The sequence below is a fragment of the Hydractinia symbiolongicarpus genome, chromosome 10, assembly GCF_029227915.1.
Source record: "Hydractinia symbiolongicarpus strain clone_291-10 chromosome 10, HSymV2.1, whole genome shotgun sequence".
Taxonomy (NCBI): domain Eukaryota; kingdom Metazoa; phylum Cnidaria; class Hydrozoa; order Anthoathecata; family Hydractiniidae; genus Hydractinia; species Hydractinia symbiolongicarpus.
The window spans coordinates 10,400,340-10,421,774 of NC_079884.1; the positions used below are offsets into that span (position 1 = coordinate 10,400,340).

A 21,435-nucleotide genomic window follows, 5' to 3' on the forward strand; every position below is an offset into this window, starting at 1 on the left:
CATAACACTGATAATGAAAAAAAGATTTCTTTCAATCCTGTGTGTAGTTTGTTTAAAAATAACTATTTTTGGCCTTTTCAAGTGACAAACAACATCATGGCACAACCCAACAAAATCAGTAGACCGCCCAAATTTCACTTTTCGCAGACAGAATTCACAATCAGTTTGTTTGTTTGTTGATCTTTACAACATTATCACGTTATGGCATTATTCATTATTCATCTATGCCAGACATGGCCTGGCAATTTGAAGTATTGCTTGCTGGTAAAAGCATAAATTAGTACAGTTTAAAATTTTGAATATAACTGAAGTCGTAAGTCCATCTGTAAACATTGACGAAGGAACTTTTACAGGTTGAAACTACATGTCTAATATGAAAAAGTGTATTAATTGCTTGTGGTATGATCTGATATTTTTTCCAATAATATATTGCACGAGATATACTTCATTTGCTTAAAAAACAATCAACTTGGCATCAATAGTTTACAGATAATTTTTATTTGTTTTAAATAAGTTTTAAAAGTAAGTGAATATATTTATTCATTTAGATTAACAATGAATAACACGTCACTATGCATGTGGCCAGAAAAAGTACAACGCTGTGATACTGTTCTACTTCTTCAACGTATATTTTCAGCTGTCTCCCTAATTGGTTGCATATTCATTATTGCATTAATATGGCTGTTTAAGACATACAAGTATTTTGTGCAACGGTTGATCTTTTTTCTCAGTGTTGCAGCAGGATTTCAAAGTTTGGTTTTTTTAATCAGTAATTTACATAACAGTGATAAAGTTTGTCAATTTCAAGCTGTTATGTTGCAATACTTTGGATGGTCCACTTTGTTATGGGTAGTGTGCATGACCGTTAATATTATTTTAGTTGTAAGAGGTTTTTCGAATACAAGCAAATTTGAGAAATGGTATCATGTCCTATCCTGGATTCTTCCCATTTTTTGGTCTGGGTTACCGTTTATTGGACATCAATATGGGTCAGCTGGAGTTTGGTGTTGGATTAAACGGGATGCAACTCTTTTCAGATTTGGTACTTGGTATGTTCCAGTTTATGTCCTCATCTTATTTTTAGCATTTGCATATTTGTATGTATTTGTTAAAGTGTTGAAACAGAGTGGACGTTGGAGTGGGACTTACAATGCACAGACTCAACATGACAATGTCATGCTAGTGAAAGAAGTCAAGCCGCTTGCTGCTTTCCCCTTGATATACTTGCTGATGACTATTCCTACAACCATCTATCGCATCGATGATGCTGTACATCCGCAAAAACTACCAAGTTATGTTCTCTTAATCATAAGTTCAATCTGTAATCCATTGGTTGGTTGTCTTAACGCAATTGCGTTTGCATTCTATGGGGAAATTCATGCTCTGTTGACCTGGAGCAAAATTAAATCTGCATGGAAGTCTCGTTTTGCTGCTTCAACTACGAATGTGACACATAATTATGATGTTTCCGAGAATTTGCCAGAGCAAGCAAGCTATGAAAGTTTTCATGATGAAAATTAACAGTGAAGGGAGAAAAGATGTTAATACTTAATGCGAGAGAAGTTGTATATGTACGTTAGACAACAAGTATTGGTTTATTTATTATTTTGTATTTTTTTCATAATTTTCTACATTTATTTATATACTTGTAGTGTAATTTTCTTATATTTATGTTTTTAGTAACAAAACACTTTAATTTCTTTCTTCGTATTTTTTAGTTTAAACCATATTTTTTTTGTAGCACGTTTTTTTCAAAAAATGTAATCCCTTAATAGAATTAATTAATAGAATGCTACTAAGAAGGGCCAACTGATTTTTTTTTACTATAGCTTGTTTAAACGTACTTGAGTAAATTAATTATATTTTGAGCTCCGATTAGTTTAAGAAGAATAAACTATTTATCTTATTTAAAAATATTTTTTGTAGTTATGCAACTTTTATTTATTAGTTTCATTCACAACAAATACTTTATTTACAGACTTCTTATGGTTTCATGTAGGATTGGCTTTCTGGTTATTGCTTCTTAACTATATTTTATTTGAACATTTTAATTCAACAAGAATGTTATTGCATGCGTTTACTTAAAACAAATGTTTTTGTGATTTTTTTTCTTGGTTTTAACTAACATCTCTTGAGATTTTTTTAGTTTCTAGCATTTGTTTGTTTACTGTCTGCTGTGTTGAGAGAATACATGATACTACTTGAACTTATTTTTTTTTAGATTAACTTTTCATAAGACTTGCTTTATTTTACACTATGAATCAAAATATCAAAGTTTTTTGATATGAACATGTATATATCCAAGAAGTTTGTCATTGTAATATGTATTTTTCAATACTTTGTTATTTTTGTAACAATATTATGAGTATTTAATTCATATTTTGTATTATTTTTCTTATATTATTCAAAAGTATATTGAAAAACCTATCTGTACTAGAATGAAAGTCTAAAATCTGGGTGGTATTTTACGGAAATAGTAATGGAATAAGAAGTATCGCAGAAATCCTGAGTAAATTAGACTAAGCAAATGTACATATTTATTTTTCTCATGACTCTTCTTAAAGTAAATGAATCTAGATTTATTATCTAAATATTTTTATACTTTTATTGATTAGCTTTAGATTAAACATGAATGATTCCCAAGTGGTCAGCACATGCATTTGGTCAGAAAAACATCAACGCAAAACCATACTTGCCTTGCAGCGTACATTCTCAGCATTATCACTAGTTGGTTGCATATTTATCGTTGTATTAATATGGCTGTTCAAAACATACAAATATTTTGTACAAAGATTAATTCTATTTCTTAGCATATCTGCCGCCTTTCAAAGCTTTAGTTTTATACTGGGTGACTTGTATGAAAATGATACCATGTGTCAATTCCAAGCTTTTATTATGCAATATTTTGGTTGGGCTACTTTGTTATGGGTTTTGTGCATCACAATCAATATTATTTTGGTTGTTCGAGGAGTTGTTAATACAGAGAAGTTCGAGAAATGGTATCACCTGATCTGTTGGCTGCTTTCAGTTTTTTGGGCTAGCTTACCATTTATTGGAAAAAAATATGGTCCTGCATGTGTTTGGTGTTGGATTAAACAAGATGCAACAGCATTAAGATTTGGTACTTGGTATGTTCCAATCTTCTTAGTAATCCTGTTTTTAGTGTTTGCTTATGTTTATATTGTCCTAAAAGTTTTTGTGCGAAGTGGTCGTTGGAGTGGAACATACAACGCAGAAGTTGAACATGATAATGCAATGTTACTAAAAGAGGTGAAGCCACTAGCGTCGTTTCCATTGATTTACTTGATATTGACTATCCCAACGTTAATTTATCGTATTGAAGATGCTGTTCACCCGCACCAGTTACCAAAGTACTTCCTGTTAATTCTTAGTGTTATATTTAGTCCTTCTGTTGGAGCACTAAATGCAGTCGCATTTGCATTTTATGGAGAATTTCAGTCATTGCTTACATGGAATCAAATTAAGTCTGCATTTTTGTCGCGATTTTCCTCAACGGCTCACGTAACTCATAATTATGATGTTGGGGATGATGAGGAATCTATTTTCGATCCACGTGTGTGAGATTAATAAACAAGAGGAACTAAAAGCCATTTATGTACTTGGCATTAATTTTTGTTAAAGTGGAACATTTATTATTAATTTTTCTACATCATAAACATTAAAAGCATTCATCATAGAAAATATTTTTAATTTAACTTTTTCTATATGTATTAAAACCGAAATTAATTTGTTTTATTGGCTTATCTTTATCTGTTGTACTTTTTATCCAAATATGTATGAATCTGATGCAAGCAAATTGCTAGTTATTGCTGAGAAAAAGAAAAAATAGGTATAAACTAGCTTCACTGAATTGATTTTCTTAACTTTTTCATTATGTATATTTACATCTGTTTTTCGAAAGTATCAATACTTTTCATATTATAGCTATACCTCCCCTTTAAGTTTTTATTTTTATATCAAAAAAGAGATTTATTTAAACCTGCACTTTTTCAGTTTGTCCACACAGATATGTCACACATTTTGTGAAATGTTATTAATGCATTTTTTTTGTAACTGTATCATCAACTTACAAAATTGCTGGTTCCATTCCATCAACCATTAGAAATCAGACTTGTCTTAACCTCTAACCTCTAATCCTTACCCAAAATAGGTTTTTTCCTAAAAAGTTCAGGAAAGAAAACCGATCGTCCCATGAATTTTAAGTTTGGAACTTTACCTTATTCTGTTTTCGTTTTTGGTTCTTGGCATCGAATGTTTGTAGCAATTCTCACCTTTTTGTGAAATAAACGTAACATATAAATAAAAATATAATTCATCTTATAAACTGATCTTGTCTGTTTGAGAAAGGTATGTTTTTGTTGTGATCAGACACAACAAAAGTTTCTCTGATCAGAGGTTTCCTTTGTGTTTAAAAAAATCTTGCTGAACCAATCTTAACATTTCTTTCCAACAGATGATTTCACATAAAATAATACAAGGTGGTTATTTTAATGACACATTGAGAAGTTGGCAAACAAGAACATCCAGAATCGATCCTCAATGCTTGATTTATCCTATTTTTATCAGGTTAGATATTTCTTATAAACCTGACATATTTTTTTGTCTGCCTGCTCCCAAGACTGCTTGCTTTGATCAACTTCATGTTTTTTTTTAAGAATTCGATTGCATTTAGTTGTATCAGGTTAGTTTGCAATTTTCTCTATCTAATATGTACTTTCAGCTCAGATGAAAATGTGCTTGAAGAAATAAAACGTCTTCCAGGGCAATACAGGTAACATATTTTAGCTACTGAACATTTATCATATGACATGCAGTAAAAACAGAGTGGGTGTGGCATTTGTTATATTAGCAAATACACTGTTTCGTTGTAACTATACTAAGAATTGCATTTTAAGGTTTCTGTTGTGTTTAGAATTGGGGCTAACAAGCTCAAAGAACACCTCCGACCTGCTGTTGAAGATGGCTTAAGAACAGTTTTATTATTTGGGATAATGAAAAATGAACACAAGGTTAGGTTCTTGGTTGTTTGAGATGATATTTAGTAAGAAAAAAAATGTCAACTTCACTCCAAAGTTGATGTTTTTCAGCATTTTTCAATAATTTGTTGGTGACATATTTAGTGAATGCATTACCTATTTTTTGTGATATGTATGATATTTTTCTTACGTGTTCTGAATACTTTTAAAAGCATATAAAAAACACGTTTATTATTTATAAAATCACGAAAAATACTATCCTTTTAAGTCCTGTTCTTTATCTTTGGTGAAATTCCTACTCTATAGACATATACTTTGTAATAAATTTGTGCATTTCTTGTATTTATCCGTTAGGATGATATGGGCAGCAACATTATTTCAACACACCATAATCCAGTCTTTCAAGCTATAAAAGTTTTAAAGCAAGAATTTCCTTCTCTTACTATTGCATGTGATGTTTGTTTATGTGGATATACATCACATGGTCATTGTGGTAGGTTTGTCATTAACTTTAATTGTTGTTGTTTATTGTTTTTATTCTTATTTATTTCGTTTACTTAGGCGTTTTGACAAATAGTGGTGTGATTGACAATAGAAAAAGTGTCGAGTTGATATCAAATGCTGCATTATCCTATGCCCATGCTGGTTCGTTTATATTTTCTGTTTATGTTCTCCAATCTCCATTTTGATTTTTCATCTCTTAATTAACTGTGGTTCGCTAGAGTACTTCTTATTGCAAATCTTATTACATACTTTTTTCTTTACAAAGTTTTTTTTGTTATTATGGAAGATTTTGTGTCCTAATTCTATGTGTGAGTTATGCAGCATTCCAAATTACGCTTTGTGGCTTAAATATTTGAGGATATTTTACAACCCTGCTTTTTTCATTTTTGTGTGTGTCAGAGTAATAGTGTTGTTGTATGCAGGCCTTTCATTTTTCTGTCTTATTATGTCATATCTAGGTTGTGATATTGTGGCACCTTCAGATGTCATGGACGGACGAATAAAAGCTATCAGCGATGCTTTAAAAAAAGATAATATAAGAAACAAGGTAGGCTTCTTGTTTTAGAACAGAGAGAGATTGTATTCGAGGCAGAGGTTGTTCTTCTCCTATAACGCCATTCTAATACTAACGTTATTCGTACTATCACCTCTGTCCAGCCTTTCTATATGTAAGGCTGTGCCTAAAAATGTCTTAGAATAATACGTTCAACATGCGAATGTAAAATTGTTCGACTGATGTAAATCATTTTTGTCATGTTTAGGTCAGTATTATGAGTTACTCAGCTAAATTTGCTTCTTGTTTCTATGGACCGTTTAGGTGAGAATATATCTTACGAGTTTTGAGAGATTAGTGAAGATCAAATTTTATAGATTATGGGATTGAAGATAAAAAGAAACTGGACTTTTTACCTTTTTTTAACTACGTTTAATAACAGTAGTTTTTGACTGTTATAACTGTGTGATGCAACATGTAAAATTGACATATAAAACCATGTTTATATTTTCCTCTTGAATGCTATTCAGTGGTGAAAGTAGTTTTTTTGACGAAGTAGCTTTTTAAAATCTTACTTGCACGGGGGGTTGCTTTTCATATATTCTGGTCTGCAAAATATAACAACGTAACCAAGTTAGTCTGAAAACCACATAAATTCGTAAATGTATGTTGCGACCTACACAGGTAATGGAATTGTATCTAGTTTATGGCGGTATCAAACTGAGTATTTCTCTAGACTAATAAGGAAATCAATCAGCCACCTGACGCTTTTCAGACATTTCTAATTCGGTTTTGTCGAGAATATTATTAACTTCTGAAATTTTCTCCATAGTTTTTCGGGTTATATTAGTACAAAATTTCTTTCTTTTCGTTCTTTTTTTATTGATTTATTGTTGTGTTTTGTACTTAGAGATGCAGCTGGTTCTGCTCCTACTTTCGGTGACCGTAGATGTTACCAATTACCTCCCGGGGCATCTGGATTAGCAAACCGATTAATTGTGAGTTAACTGAGATTTATATTATCTTCATTATGTACTCATAAGACTTTTTTTTTCTATAAAGTCAAAACTGTGTGTTATTCCGACATCCCAGTCATTAGTCATTAGTTTCTTTGGTAAAATTATATATGTAAAATCATTATCTATTTTTGTTTCAGTCACGTGATATCAAGGAAGAGGCAGACATTTTGATGGTGAAACCAGGCATGATATATCTGGATGTTGTAAAAGATACTAAAACGAAGGTAGTTTTTTCTTCTGTTACATTTAGGTATTGAGCTTGTGTTTTTTATTGTATTTCTTATTAATCGATATTTTTACTTTTCTGTAGTATCCAAATCATCCGTTAGCCATTTATCAGGTATGTTTTACTCTATCCCTGCTGGGCTATTTGACCCTCTTTAATGCTGATGAGGAATTGATTCGTCCCATTCCAACTCACATCGGTAATTTCAACGGTTATTGTTCATTGGAAATTTTGCCTGAGCCTTTGGTGACAATTTGATCGAAAAAGTGTTGACGTAAGAATATTTGCTAATGACGTCATCATGTCCTCAGGAATGTGAAGAATTAGGTTCAAAAGAGATTTGTTTAATTACTTGGAATTTTGTCACACTGATATGCCGGGCAAAAAATAAAACAATATACAAGCAAGCACCCCAAAGTTTATTAAATCGTTTTTTTCAGTAAAATAGAAATGAGGATATTTATATAAATACGTACACCAGGTAGAGTTAAAAACTATACATTCTTAAAAAGTAATTTTCTTTCCTTTTTAAGTGTTTTAATTTAAACTATGGCAATTGCAAAAGAATTTGTATTTCTAGTATACAAGGTGGTCCCTTTCGGACTATAATAAAACGTTGGGTCCAAATAATAATAATAGTGTGGATATGTCTTTATCAGTATACGACTTGTTTACATGAAGAAGCAAAAGAAGCAAAAGAAGGTGAAGTTTCAGAAAACGATTAAACCGGAACCACTATAGAAATTTTTACTGTCATCAGAACATTTTGTTTTAAGGCCCAAAGTAATTATTTAATGCATTGTTCCTTTTAAGGTTTCTGGAGAATATGCTATGTTGTATTACGCTAGCCAACATGGAGCGTTCGAACTAAAGAAAGCTGTTTTTGAATCACTAGAGTCAATGCATCGAGCTGGTTAGTATTAATTTTTTTTGTAACTGTTAAATTTTTGGGGGGAGTTAAAAAAACGTTTTTTTCAGTAATAGGTACAAGTCAGGGGATTGACCATGAGTTTTTAAGTCTTCTATTTTTTTATTTTTTTATATAAAAAAGATTATTAAACAATTACTGTTTGACAGAGAGTTACTCTGTGAAATTTTCACCCTAACGAAATGAAGGTGAACATGGAGAAGAAAGTACAGAAGAAAGTTGCGACTTAGATTTACCGTAGCAATTTTATTTTTGCGGGAATATAATATAAAATTAAATTATTTGGGGAAAAAATGTTTTGCGATTGAGGTCGAAATGAAAATATTTTATTGTTGTGCATTTGTACCCAGATAAACGTGTTCACGTTTTTCACTTACTTAAACCTCATACAATCATTACAGATTAGAGACCATTTCTAGTTTGAACAATACAAAAAACTTTACGAATTTTCCCAAAACCACAAAAGTTTTTTTACAAACACTTTTTTCCCCTTCAAGTACTTAAGTCTGATGTAAGTTTAAAAATGTACACGTGTCATGAAAATTACGTAAAATTCGAGAAGTTGTAAAATTCCGTAAAATCTATGTACAGGTTTGTTTGTATTCAGATTACTTTGAAAATATAGATTTAAAGTAACATTGTGTTTTTCTTGTGTTGTATATTTAGGCGCTGATATCTTAATCACGTATTACGCACCTCAAGTTCTGAAATGGCTGAAAGAATAAATTGATATATCTTAGATATTTTTGAATTGAAAATTGACGTTAATTGTTAACGTTAATGCTCGATGACGCGGCTCTCTCGAAAAAAGGCGTCTCTTGAATAAACACCCACTCTTTCTTGTAATTTTTTTTTCTAAGCGCCCCTCTCTAACATGCGCCCAAAAGCTGTTATTTGACCAAATTTCTTGAGGGGCGCTTATTCAAATATTTTAGAAATTAGAAAAACTTCTTGTCCCGTTACACGTTAAACACTTGGTATAAGATAAGATTACACAAACACAGTTCATATAACGATGATAAAGAAACCTTCTTATGAAATGTAAAGTGAAGTAACATTTTATATAGTTTTTACTGTGAGAACAGGAAAATTGTTCATATGTTTTTGTTCCTTATATATTTTCCTGCTTTTTAGTCTTAGATATTTTTAATTTAAAATACATTGTTCACTGTCTGAAGCGTTATTTTTGTTACTACACTCCGTTAACAGCATTGTTGGATTTTCATCTGACGTTATTTTGGATCGTTGATCGTTAGACAAATATACAATTTTAGGCTCGTTAGGCAAGTTTAAAAATAGCTAAATATTTGTTTACACTTCAAGTCGATCAGTTAAGTGGTGGCAAAACAAGCAGAAATTTATTAAAGATCTTATAATTCAAACAGAGTGTTTCAGCAGTGACAAGTAATCGCAGTAGGTTTAGATTTCAAATGCGTCCCATCAAGAATGTTGTAGTATATTGTGGCGCACATGATGGAAAGCATCCTGACTATCTTCAATCAGCAGAAGGTAAGACTTTTTCCATCTTGCAAACGTAATCAGTTTTTAAATTTTGAAATGTTTTCTTACATTTTATTTCGAAAAAAGAGGATGTATATTTATGGGGCAAATCCTTTGTATTTTTTCGCACATCTTTTTGTACGTAATAAAATTACATTTGCGCATTTTTCAGATTTTGCACAAACATCAAAAAGTATATTTAAGTTATGAACTGAAATAGTTGAAAAAACCTACGAGGAAATGTATTTCTGTTGTTGTTATTGTTTTTAAAAAAATATGGTATATAGATCTGGGCAAAGTTTTGCTTCAAGAAAATATCGGACTCGTTTATGGTTCAGGAAAAGCTGGTTTGATGGGAAGGGTAGCAAAAACCGTCCATGAAGGTGGTGGAAATGTCGTTGGGATCATCAGCAAGCACTTACATGGTATTTTTGTTTACTATCTTGTTGCTGTTGTTGTTGTTGTTGTTGCTGTTATTTTAGTTGTTGCCGTTGTTGTTGTTGCTGTTGTTGTTGTTATTGTTTTTGTTGTTGTTGTGCGGTTGTCGTTGTTGTTGTTGTTGCTGTTGTTTCTGTTGTTGTTGTTTTGTTGTCGTTGCTGTTGTTGTTGTTATTGTTTTTGTTGTTGTTGTGCTTTTGTTATTGTTGCTGTTGTTGTGCTTTTGTTGTTGTTGCTGTTGTTGCTGTTGTTGTTGTTATTGTTTTTGTTGTTGCTGTTGTTGTTGCTGTTGTTATTGTATTCGTCGGTATATTTGTCGTGTGGTGGTAACAAACTTTGAAATCAAGGAAAATGTATGGCCTAAAGAAGTCGGCTGCAGACATTGTGGACATTTAGATATGAAATCAGAATATCATTACATTTAATCGAATTTCATTTATAGCTGAAGTACATGACGGATATGGTGAAACTGTCATCACAGAAACGATGCATGAACGAAAACATATGATGGCTGAGAAGGTAAAAACTAAAAATATTAATTCGTATAATAATGATAATTCGCATTAACTTATAATAAGTAGATATACAATAGGTAAACATAAGTTATTGAGATTTATTAACCCGAGGTGATTTATATTCAACTCCGCTGCGCGTCGTTGAATATAATATCACCGAGGGTTAATAAATCCAATAACCTATGTTTACCTATTGTATATATGTTTTATTATATACCCAAAAGAGATTGTTATAATTAATATTACTTATTTTGTTTTGTGATTGTTTTGTTTTCGTTTCATTTTATAGTGTAGATCGAAACATTTTTTTGTGAAATCGACATGTTAAAAAGAATTTTCTCGACAAAAAAATTCCCGCCATTTCACGTGTTTGGAAATCGTAGATCGAAACATTTTTTTGTGAAATCGACATGTTAAAAAGAATTTTCTCGACAAAAAAGTTCCCGCCATTTCACGTGTTTGGAAATCGACCAATCAGAAAACGGACCACTAAGAAACAACCAATCACAGTTAATTACGATAAAAATTAATGAGGCGGAAAGGATAAAATCAAAACATGCGTTTACGAATGTTTTGTCAAAACTATTGTTACGTCACAAGCATTGAATAATACGGGTGGAATACGATTATTTATTCAATGGCTGTTTTTGCTTACGGGTATATAATAATATGTAATATTGTATTTTTCAAAAGAATTAGTTTCCATTTTCAAAATTTTAGGTTGATGCTTTTATTGCGTTACCTGGTGGCTTTGGAACAATGGAAGAACTACTCGAAATTATAACCTGGTGAGTATAACATATTTTTTTGTTTTTATTACTTTTTTGACATTAACTTTGAGTCCTAATTGCTTGAAGTTCGCTTCATGATAATGAGTACGTGGATTCAGTGCAAAGCGAGGGGATATTTAGAAAGTGAACAGCTACGGGTTAACCCATACCATCCAGCGAAAACTGGATAGGCGATGTCATTGTATAAGAATAGGTTTTCGTTAAATTATTTTCGTTATTTCGCCCACTCTAACCCTATTCCTTTGGGGAAAACGGAAAAGTACCTTCGTTGAATATTAAGCAGATATCGCATGCCTATTCGAAATCAATTATTTTGCGTTTTTAGACATAAAAATGCGTTTGTTAATCTTCACAAAATTTCCGCCTCCATCATTTTAAATTCTTTTAACCAATCAAATTTTGTAATTAAGTTTAAACTAAAAAATAATGCATGAACGATTTAAATACTTGAAACAGAAATGAAATTGTAGGGTTTGGATATCATGAATTATTTGATTGGTGGACATGTTATATTTGCTGTGTTCCAATTGGCGTTAGATATGTTTATATTTGAGTGACTTGACTTTAACTTGTTTTCGCTTTTCACCAATTCATTAACAAGAAATTTTGGTGGTTATCAGTTTCACTAATGTGTCCATTTCTGAAAAACTTAAATAGCTAGCTTTTTATATATGTCACGGGGGATATGATAAATCCCCAGTTATTATGCATTATTCCCGAATTTATCACAATCCTCGCAACATATATAAAAGAAATACGTTTTACGAAACGCGTAGCTGATAACATAGTATTTTTAAATCGCAAGAAAATGTAAGGAGTAAATAGGTAAATGTTTCATGCTACAAAGCATTTTACGGTTACAAAACTGTAAGTAAGTATAAAATTCACTCTGATTTTTAGAGTTCAGAAATCATCAAAAAATAATTTTAAATTATTTTAATTTTTTTTGCCATTTTATAGCTCTTTGGAAATGAAATAGAGTTCACTTGAAAGAGAATGGCATAATTTTAATTTCTACGCAAGTTATTAGGCAAAATATTTCTTTTTTGGGAAAACAACCTAAAAATAGCACATTTAAACGTTTTCACGATGGCCTACCAGTTTAAGTTATTAACTTGCACTGTAGAAACACTAATTTGAAAAAAGTTTCTTTTTCCCTTTTATGCCAAGCTGTTCAGTATTTTTCACAAATCACAGGGTCCAATTTGCAAACTGAATTTCCAACAATTTGTCCCCTTAGGATAGTTGACCCAAAACGATATCATTAGGTCGAATTTAGGAATACCTGTTGTTTTTTGAAATAAATATGAAGGTATAAAAAACCGTTTCAACAAATAGTTAACTTTGCATCAAATTTTTTCGTCCACTACAATATTGAGTTCGTATTATATTTTAATATTTTATTTTTGTCATTTTATTTAGCTTTCATCTACCTATAAAATTAGTCGCAAAATTCCCCGTCCCCTTCGTTTTTGCTATGCTATCTTGGTTGGTTGCTCCTCGGTCTGACCCAGTGCAACTGACCGCAATATGCTCACACAGGCCTTCAACATTAAGTTGACAGTGGAGGGGGAAATTCTATGTGATTTGTTGTTATTTTTTTACCAAAAACAGGGTTGTCTTTCTCAATTTTTGTGAACGGTTGTTGATGTTTACTCCATTCTGTCATAACTTTCAGGTACCAGTTAAACTTGCATAAAAAACCAATTGGATTGTTGAACGTGAACAATTATTATGATAAATTCCTGGATTGGGTAAGTGTAATTAATCTGGACCTAAAAAATATTTTTGCATTACCAATCTTTTCAGCCGAACAAAATTAAGCCAAATTTTGATATGTTATTATTGATGCCCGTACCATTTTGCTTCGAAAAATTTGCGTCCCCGAAAAGTAGAGTTTTTACTTTTAAGAGGAGAAGTATTTTGTTGTAAACCTTTAAGCAATCGGAACACAATTATAAGTGTTTTTTTAGGAAAACTTATCTAGTTGAGAGAATTAAAATTAACTTTTTTTAATGCTCGAAAGAGTGTTTACATCCAGAATTTTGAATTTGCCTTATATTTTTTGATTTTCGTGTAAATCAAAAAATTTTTTCGCAGCTAATTAGCCGCCGAATTCGCTATTCATAATTCGCCCCGTGTAGAATCGTCAACAAGATTAGCGAAAGTTCTTTTTTTTTCTTCTAGATACAGAATTCTAAAGATGAAGGCTTCATATCACCAAGTATTAACTTTTTCGTTTCCGACTCAAATCCTAAAGAGCTGTTAAAGAAGATGAAAGAAAAAGACAATTCAGAGGAAAAGCTTTTACCTTCCCCTAAACCGTGTAAGATTAAGAAGACGACGTAACAGTCGTAAAAAAGACGAGTGGATGATTCTCTAAAAGTTTTGAGTGGAACATAACTCCTTTTCTGATCTCCGGCTTTGTAATGTATGCCATATATTTATATGGTATTGCTATTTTAGAAAAGTAATATAAACCGAAGCACTATAGAACCGTTTACATGTTTCCTTAGATGTAACGCCAGCATTTTAGAAAAGAAAAAATTGAGCATAATGGCCAAGCTTGGTTTAGCCTAGGGGGGAGGCGAGGAGAGGTAAACCTATCTTCTCCTTCGTTTAACGAATATTTTTACCGAAAAGAATTATGACAAGCTTTGTTTCAAAGTTAACAATTTTTCTTCCTACTGGAGGACTGCAAATATAAAAGGACAGACTTCATTGACATTATTTACAATCGTGGTCAAAATTTAATAAAACATGAACCAGATGTTTTTTATAAGCAAGTAAAAATTCGACGGATAAGTCAAGTCGGGATATGTTTAAAAAATATAATGACACTAAAAATATGCTTACGTTTATTGCAGAAACAAGTTTGAAACTTAAACATTGTCTTTCAAGATGAGATAGGGAATTTTTACTTGCAAGAGAACAGCAGCAAAACTAAAGGTATAATTACACAAGGCAAGTTCAGACAGTATAGTGATGTTAATTAAGTCTTATTGTGTATAAGGAATTGAAAAGTCTGGATCTAATTAAAATACCGTAACACAATAAAATACACACATCAGAAGGATTCATGAAGGCTGGACAATACAAGTGATCACATTGGTTGTTTGTCAATATTCACTTGTCAATGTTAACAGCGGACTTCATACTTTAATTTGGTTAAATTCACACTTTTGAAACAAGCTAATTTTTGTTGCGTCAATTTTCGTAGATTATTTCATTGTGCGGGAGCGCTAGTGAATACTACTAGTAAATTTTAAACGCTGTCCAACTGGTTTATGTGTGTGCAAGAATAGTAAGGTTTGTCTGCTGCAGTATATTGACCATTTGATCCTTTTTGGCCATAATTGTAGTTTCGTATTAAAGAAGCGAGACAAAATAGTTAAATGTCATTCACTTTAAAAAACAAAAAAACTTCTTTTTCTGTTATTATTGAAAGCTTCTTCGAGATGGTATAAAGTCTAATAGTCGCTCAGGCGATTACAGGGTAAACTCTATTAGAGAGGGCGCTTAGACGGTGAACTCTTATAGAAAGAACGCTAAAAAGATGACAAGAGATTGTATGGTACAATATTTGCATACTTTCGATCTGTTGACGTCACATAGCGTCACGTACCTTAGACGTTAGCAATATCAGAAGTCTGTTCTTACACAGTTTATTTGTCTTTCTTAAATTCTTGTCTTCTTAGATATTTTTTTCCCGTTTTCTCGAAATGATCTCTTGTCACGAGATGCATTCTTATCTCGTTATTTCTCTTTCTGTTTCAATTCTTCGTGGTGAGTTTCAGCTCTGTGTTTTTCTATTTGTCGCTTCGTGCGAAACTTTTAATAAAATTGTGATTTGAACAATGTGAGCAATAATAGGGTTGTTTTGACCCGTGACTTTTTGCATGATGTAGCGATTGTGAATTGGTATCCTTGAATCTCATTGGACAATTTTGGTCTTCTAGGCATCCATAATGCAGTTCGCTATATTTGAATCGGAAAACGAATTTCCTTTCTCGTACTGTTTTTACGACAACCTGTTGAGCTGTAGGTCTTGAGATATGTTTCATTATGGATTCACCCTGGTGGTTTTCTCTCATTTTGAATAAATCTTTATTCCTATGCAGTGGCAGAATTTCTTTTGTTGCAAGGCGAAAATAACGGATGATGAGGTTGACTCTCCATGGCACGTGCTTGAAACTGTCAATGTGCGTGCCAATTAATTCTTAACAGAACCTCTACGTAGGAGGAATATTTCTTTCTTTCTTTTTGACATTATTAAACACATTTTTTGACCGTGAATTTACCGCAACAACACCTCTTCAAGATTCCGTTTTTGGAAACATTTTTTTTAAACCTTTTTTGAATGGAAATTGATTTTGTATTTTTTTTTATTATTTCATTGCTAGTCTTATTACAAAAGAAGACTAGTTTTTAGCCAATCATCGTGTCATAATAAACTTTTTTGTTCAAATTTCATTTATATTTGTTTTTCCAAATATCACGTTGACACCGCGAAGTTGGCGAGTCGTAAAATTTTACTAGAGTTAATTTCGTAAAAAATGATTTGCGAAAATTGTTTTCCTTGTCTTTCTTTTTTTAGTTCTTCAATGACACCTAACAATGATTATGTTTAAAAGAACATTTGTCCCTCGAATAAAACACACGCATGTTCCACGTGGGCTAACACGAGGTAGCCAGGTGATACGCGAAAGCTAGGCTGATTTCTACTAAGCAAATTGGACGGCAAATTCGCCGGCGAAATGTATGAGCTTGTGCGGTTTTATTTTTCATTTTGCTTCGAAAAATTCTTTTTGCTGAAAAGTAAAAGCCGGTCCTACTTTTTAGCGGCAAAATATTTCGTTGTAAAATTTTCAAAAAGGTTTTACAGGAAAGAATTCAAATAGCTGTTTAGTTTGTAATACTCCAGATCATAAGTTGTTTTTTTTTGCATCAATGAAATAATAAGTTAAGAAAAAAGAAAACATGAGAAAGATAATATAAATTCAAAATAGCTAAAATTATTCAAAATTTTACTGAGTCCATACATATTTGCCGCAAGTAAATTCAACACAGAAATGCTGTCATTAGCTTTAGCTGTAAAATTTATTCTCAACCCCAGATCTCTTTAAGGTTCAATCTCAAAAAGAACTGGTGACGAAAAGGAAGTTTAGACTATTTTTCAACATTTAACAGACTAAAACTCTTTAATTAACATGTATAATTGACAATACCATTATTATCGTCTCTGAGAACTATTTAGTGGTACAACTAGTTTATTAATGAAGTCGCTTCAAAAAATCACTTAAAATTTTTTTACATATATTCCGGTCTGAAAAATATATACCTACAAATGAATTTATATTTGACAACACTTTTTTAAGATTTGGACTATATACAACTATAAAAAAAATTATATCTCATTTTAGAATATATATATAAAAGGTTTTTACTTCTTGTTATGACTGGACTGAGCGAGACAAGGCTCTTGGGTTTTAATCGTATTTTAGTTATGCATAACACAGACGTATATTGTAACGAAGTCGTAACACATTCATTACATAACTTATGGCTACCTTTTACTTATAGTGTTACATGCCGTACGGCTACTTAGACCCCAGCAAGTACGTTACAGCACTTCTTTCGCAAAAATAAGTTCTACGAAATAATACGATTACTTTTCGTGCATAATAGAAATATTAATAATAAAAATAATATTTCGTTTTTATATTAACTTACAAATAGCATTTTCATGTTTAACAACTTTACAAAATTTCACTCATTTTTATGGGATAACAAGATGGGATTACAAAATGCGATGGGATTATAAAGTGTGACGTGTTTACAAAGTGATACAATACACAACCTGTGTCGTGGTTGAAGTTACCATCACCGCAGAAACTAAGTCCAGCCTTCACTTCCGAACACCAGATACGGATCATACACTATTCTCTTTACCTGACCATGCTTTTTAAAAACTTCATCTAAACTTTCCAATATAACACTTTCGATATATCTTTGCTGTCGTCTTGGTGTATATCCATCTCGAAGTGACCGTGCTATTGTGAAAAATCTTGGTTGTGTATGATTATATATAAAGTTCAGCATATTCACTAATTGTTTCCCTCTTGTTTTTACTTCATTTGATGACCCTATGTAGATTTGGTTTAACGTATCATTTGGGAATATTGTACCGTGGCAGAGAAAAAATTCTGATGAGGGTAACATCAATCTCGGACTGTTTCGTAAACAATACTTTGCTTTTGACAAAGCGCGAATCTCTCTTGGTTTTAAAGACGAGAATAACACCGAGGCTTCTTCTTGTATTCTTTCTGGAGTAGTTTTACAAATATAGGATTTAGTTCTGTCGTATAACTCGTTTTTAAACGTTAAAGCTAATTCTTCCGTGCTTTTATGGCCAAGTTTGCTAACTTGTAAAAACATGTCACGAATTTCTTTATTCAAAATCTGTTCAACATTTGTCGAGGTTGGACAATACAGTTCAGCTAATGCTTCGTTTACTACTTTCTGAGTTTCTAAACTTATGCCAGTATCAATAAAACTTTGAACTCCGCTTTCAACACCAAAATAATCTTCATCGATATCAACGAACAAGTTCTTTACTTTACTTAAATCAACTAACCTCATAAACTTTTTTTCACTCACCATAATGTATGTGAAAGAACGAATCTTTGTACATTGATTCTGTGGTATTGTAATATCATTATCAACCTCCCGAATTAGATATGTACATAAGAATGAAGAGGTGGTTGAACGCTTATATACAGGTTTTTGACATTCGCAAATTACTTTCTCGTTTTTATTGCGCATGTATGTTCCAACGTATGAGTGCATTAGAGATGTGTAGTTGCTTCCCTCATTCCAAGATGGTCTCACCCAAACCACGTGACTTATCAAACCTTTCATTATGGCGGATATTATAAACACGTCATTGGACTGCATTAATGGTAAAAACTCACTGTCACGTGACGGGGATTTATGTTTAAATTTTTGGAGTGGTTCGTATTCTTCTGGTGTAGCCATATCTGAATGACCGTCTATATGTATCTATGGAAACGAATCAAAAGCAGTGCGCTAAAAAGACTTACACAAAGGTCATTTTGTTGTAGCTACAAACATGTATTTTCGTTTATGTGGCAACGCCGATTATTAAAACCGACTTTACCCGCAAGAAGTAAAAATGTCATACCAGTGTATTTCCCTTGCTTCGGATAATTCCCTGCTCGACAGCTTTGTACCAATAGGGAATGACTATAAAAAAAATTGATTGGTTCGTTTGTACTTTTAATTTGATAAACTCTGATATCCACACTGAATGAAAAGTGTGGCGTGCACACCACATAGACTGAATGAAAAGTGTAGCGTGCACACTTCCAACCATATCTTTGAAATTTTAGAAAGGGATAAAAAGACCTAAGCTACTAGCATGTCTAAATCTTTTAATTTGAATTTTAGACGAGCTATGAAAAAACAAGAATAAGTGAAAAATGAAAGCAATCGAATTTACTTTAATTTCTTTTAGTAAAAATAATTTTGTCTCTCTTTTAAGTGTTATCAGCTTTTTTATCGAGCAAATTTCTTTAGAAACTCGATCAAACGGCGCAGCTAGTTGTTCTTTTGTGGCAATAATTTCATTTTTCAAAATATCTTGGCTAATTATTCTGATGGCTGTGATCATCAAATGCCATTCTCGTCTTTGTTTAATATCCCTTATTTTTTTTAATTAACATATACTATATATGTTAATTAAAAAAAAAACTTTCCATATAAATCAACATTTTCAAAGTAAACATTTCGTGTGTATCTCTATAATAATAGCCGTCGTCTGTCTGTCTCTGCGCGGACCCCCCGCCAATTTAGAAAATGATGTTACGGAAACACGAATATCAAATGCAATATATTTTTATCCACTTTGTTGCGACGGGTAAAAGTTGGAATTAGGAATCAGAGATAAAATTTAATAGTTTGCTGAGTAAAAAGAAAAAAATATTTTTCTGAATTAATTCCATTCAACTATATAAATGTGGCAGTGACCGACTGTATCACAGTCAATATCAACTGCCAATATCACAGTTTAGTGTAAATAGGCCCATATACAAAAAATAAGTTAATAAAACAATTTAAAATTTAACTTTTTCCATTAGTTATATTTATTAATCAACAATTCCACACATAAGGATTGCTCCCTGATTGAGTAAAATATGTAGCTAAGAAAGCGGATGTACTTAATTAGAGATAGATAAGATTTTGAAAGTAATAGTAATTATTAGTGGCGATTCGTAAATATTCTGAAAAACTTTATTGTTTGCTAGTCGTTAGCCCGTGGAAAATCCACGGGTTCGCCCGTCCTTTTTATACCGCATTGCGTGCTTCTCGCTATTGCGCAGCTAAGCTACCATTTTGCGTGACAGGCAGACGGACGGACAGACGTATACGGGTATTATAATATAGATGACATTTATTGAACCTTTCGCTTTTCCATCTCTCTCGATTTTCGGACTTCAGCTTTAGTCCCCTACTTATATTTTACCCAACTGTGCGTCCTTTTGAAACAACTCCGCTTGTCATAAGCAACCCCAAAGTTACCTAACTTTAACTTATGATAAAAAAAAATCATGCAAGGCTTTTTTTCGGCCTAAAATTCTTGTTATGTTAAGTTTTTTTGAGAAATTCTGAAAAAAGTTAAATTCGAAGTTAGTTCCTTATAAGACAAAAATCTTTAAAAGCTCTGCGACGAAGAGAATGTACAAAACATTTCTGTTAATCTTGCCTTCCAAATTTCCGCTTCTATAGACGGGAAATAAAACAGGAACGCGTTTTTTGTAGTGAAAATATTAGATATTAAAAGACAAAAATAAAGAAAATTGACAGTATAGTAGCGTTGTTTAAAGCCCGTTGTCAGCCAAAGCTCTCACTGTCAACACTGGGGAGGAGGTCTAAAAAACGTGCTTTTAATCTCGTTTAAGTTATTTCATAGTGTAAACCAAACTTGAAGTATTAAATCAATATTAAATATCTATAAAAACAACAAACTAAGAAAGAAATAAAAAATTAAAACAAAATATGTATACCTTCGTTATGTTCGTCAACTATTACAACAGGCACATCATTTTTACTTGGTTTTAATTTGATATTTATTTCATATGTGTTGTCCCATGTTAATTTCCTTCTGTGAAACCTTCTACCAAGTATACTTTTCTCCAAATTCAAATAGAGAAACAAACCTACAGCTACTAAAGCCAATCCAAAAAACAAAATATACTTGCTTTTAAAACGAATCGCCTTTCCCATCTTTTTTTACAAGTGAGATTCAGCTAAACGAATAGCTTGTGAAACTTTCAATATATCTTGGTAAACATAGCCACAGAATGAAAGTAACTTTCTCAATTACATATTTATATTACGTTATCATTAACTCTTCTTCGCAGTGGCTCGTTTTAGATGCTTAGTTTTGACGCTCAGTTGAGAGAGAAAGGAAGAATCTTCTCAACCTCGATCCCAGGGCTCTTTGTTTCTTTCTTTTTCAAAAAAAGAAAGAACTCCCTGTTGTCGTGTTTAAAATTATCCTGATAAAACAAAAAGTAAATTTTTGATATTTTTAAAATAAGCAAACTTATTAAAAACAATTTCGTCTAAACGATTCTTTATGATTTTTTTGTCATTAAAAGCGAACATAAAAGCCAGGTTTTGGCAGAAGTTGCATCGTCTTTTTGGTATGACAAATAATGATACATATTTTGTATAAAAAATAATGTATAGCTAGAATATTAAACAGTTTTTGAGCTTGTATAGTCACACCCAAGCAACTCCCTATTACCAGTCTAATTTTGAGTGTTTTTTTTACATTTCTGACAAATTTTGAAGCCTGCCTGTCGAAACTACTGAAGCAAAGTCTTCTATAACAAGGTCTGCTGGCGTTATTCAGAAACTTTTCAAATTGCAGAACACTAATACATTGATCCTTTCAGTTAAGTTTTTGACATTCTAAACTTTAGTAAGCAAGTAAGTA

General features: G+C 31.9%; 5 protein-coding genes across 6 annotated transcripts; 4 read left to right on the forward strand and 1 right to left on the reverse strand.

Annotated features, from left to right (window-relative positions):
• Window positions 1-555: 555 nt before the first annotated feature.
• LOC130612848 (cyclic AMP receptor-like protein A) lies at window positions 556-1,521 on the forward strand. The gene has a single exon (XM_057434192.1). The coding sequence runs from the start codon at window positions 556-558 to the stop codon at window positions 1,519-1,521; it is 966 nt and encodes a 321-aa protein (XP_057290175.1).
• Window positions 1,522-2,483: 962 nt separating this feature from the next.
• On the forward strand, window positions 2,484-4,141 carry LOC130612051 (cyclic AMP receptor-like protein A). The gene has a single exon (XM_057433340.1). The coding sequence runs from the start codon at window positions 2,629-2,631 to the stop codon at window positions 3,580-3,582; it is 954 nt and encodes a 317-aa protein (XP_057289323.1). The 5' UTR covers window positions 2,484-2,628; the 3' UTR covers window positions 3,583-4,141.
• Window positions 4,142-4,454: 313 nt separating this feature from the next.
• On the forward strand, window positions 4,455-9,344 carry LOC130612050 (delta-aminolevulinic acid dehydratase-like). The gene is made up of 12 exons (XM_057433339.1): window positions 4,455-4,587; window positions 4,742-4,792; window positions 4,934-5,030; window positions 5,352-5,490; window positions 5,559-5,642; window positions 5,960-6,048; window positions 6,263-6,318; window positions 6,905-6,992; window positions 7,151-7,237; window positions 7,324-7,353; window positions 8,053-8,152; window positions 8,834-9,344. The coding sequence occupies exons 1-12, from the start codon at window positions 4,475-4,477 to the stop codon at window positions 8,890-8,892; spliced, it is 993 nt and encodes a 330-aa protein (XP_057289322.1). The 5' UTR covers window positions 4,455-4,474; the 3' UTR covers window positions 8,893-9,344.
• Window positions 9,345-9,446: 102 nt separating this feature from the next.
• LOC130612053 (uncharacterized) lies at window positions 9,447-13,907 on the forward strand. 2 transcript variants are annotated; one of them, XM_057433342.1, is made up of 6 exons: window positions 9,447-9,676; window positions 9,955-10,092; window positions 10,548-10,624; window positions 11,341-11,408; window positions 13,090-13,165; window positions 13,599-13,907. In XM_057433342.1, exons 1-6 carry the CDS (start codon window positions 9,598-9,600, stop codon window positions 13,758-13,760), a joined length of 600 nt encoding a protein of 199 aa, XP_057289325.1. In that variant the 5' UTR covers window positions 9,447-9,597; the 3' UTR covers window positions 13,761-13,907. The 2 variants fall into 2 exon arrangements, with proteins under 2 accessions (XP_057289325.1, XP_057289326.1); XM_057433343.1 differs by having other exon boundaries at window positions 10,006-10,092.
• A 2,485-nt stretch (window positions 13,908-16,392) lies between these two features.
• LOC130612121 (UPF0489 protein C5orf22 homolog) lies at window positions 16,393-20,802 on the reverse strand. Its single transcript, XM_057433410.1, has 3 exons — window positions 20,498-20,802; window positions 18,616-18,677; window positions 16,393-18,473 (listed from the first exon to the last, which is right to left on the reverse strand). Exons 1-3 carry the CDS (start codon window positions 20,715-20,717, stop codon window positions 17,307-17,309), a joined length of 1,449 nt encoding a protein of 482 aa, XP_057289393.1. The 5' UTR covers window positions 20,718-20,802; the 3' UTR covers window positions 16,393-17,306.
• Window positions 20,803-21,435: the final 633 nt, after the last annotated feature.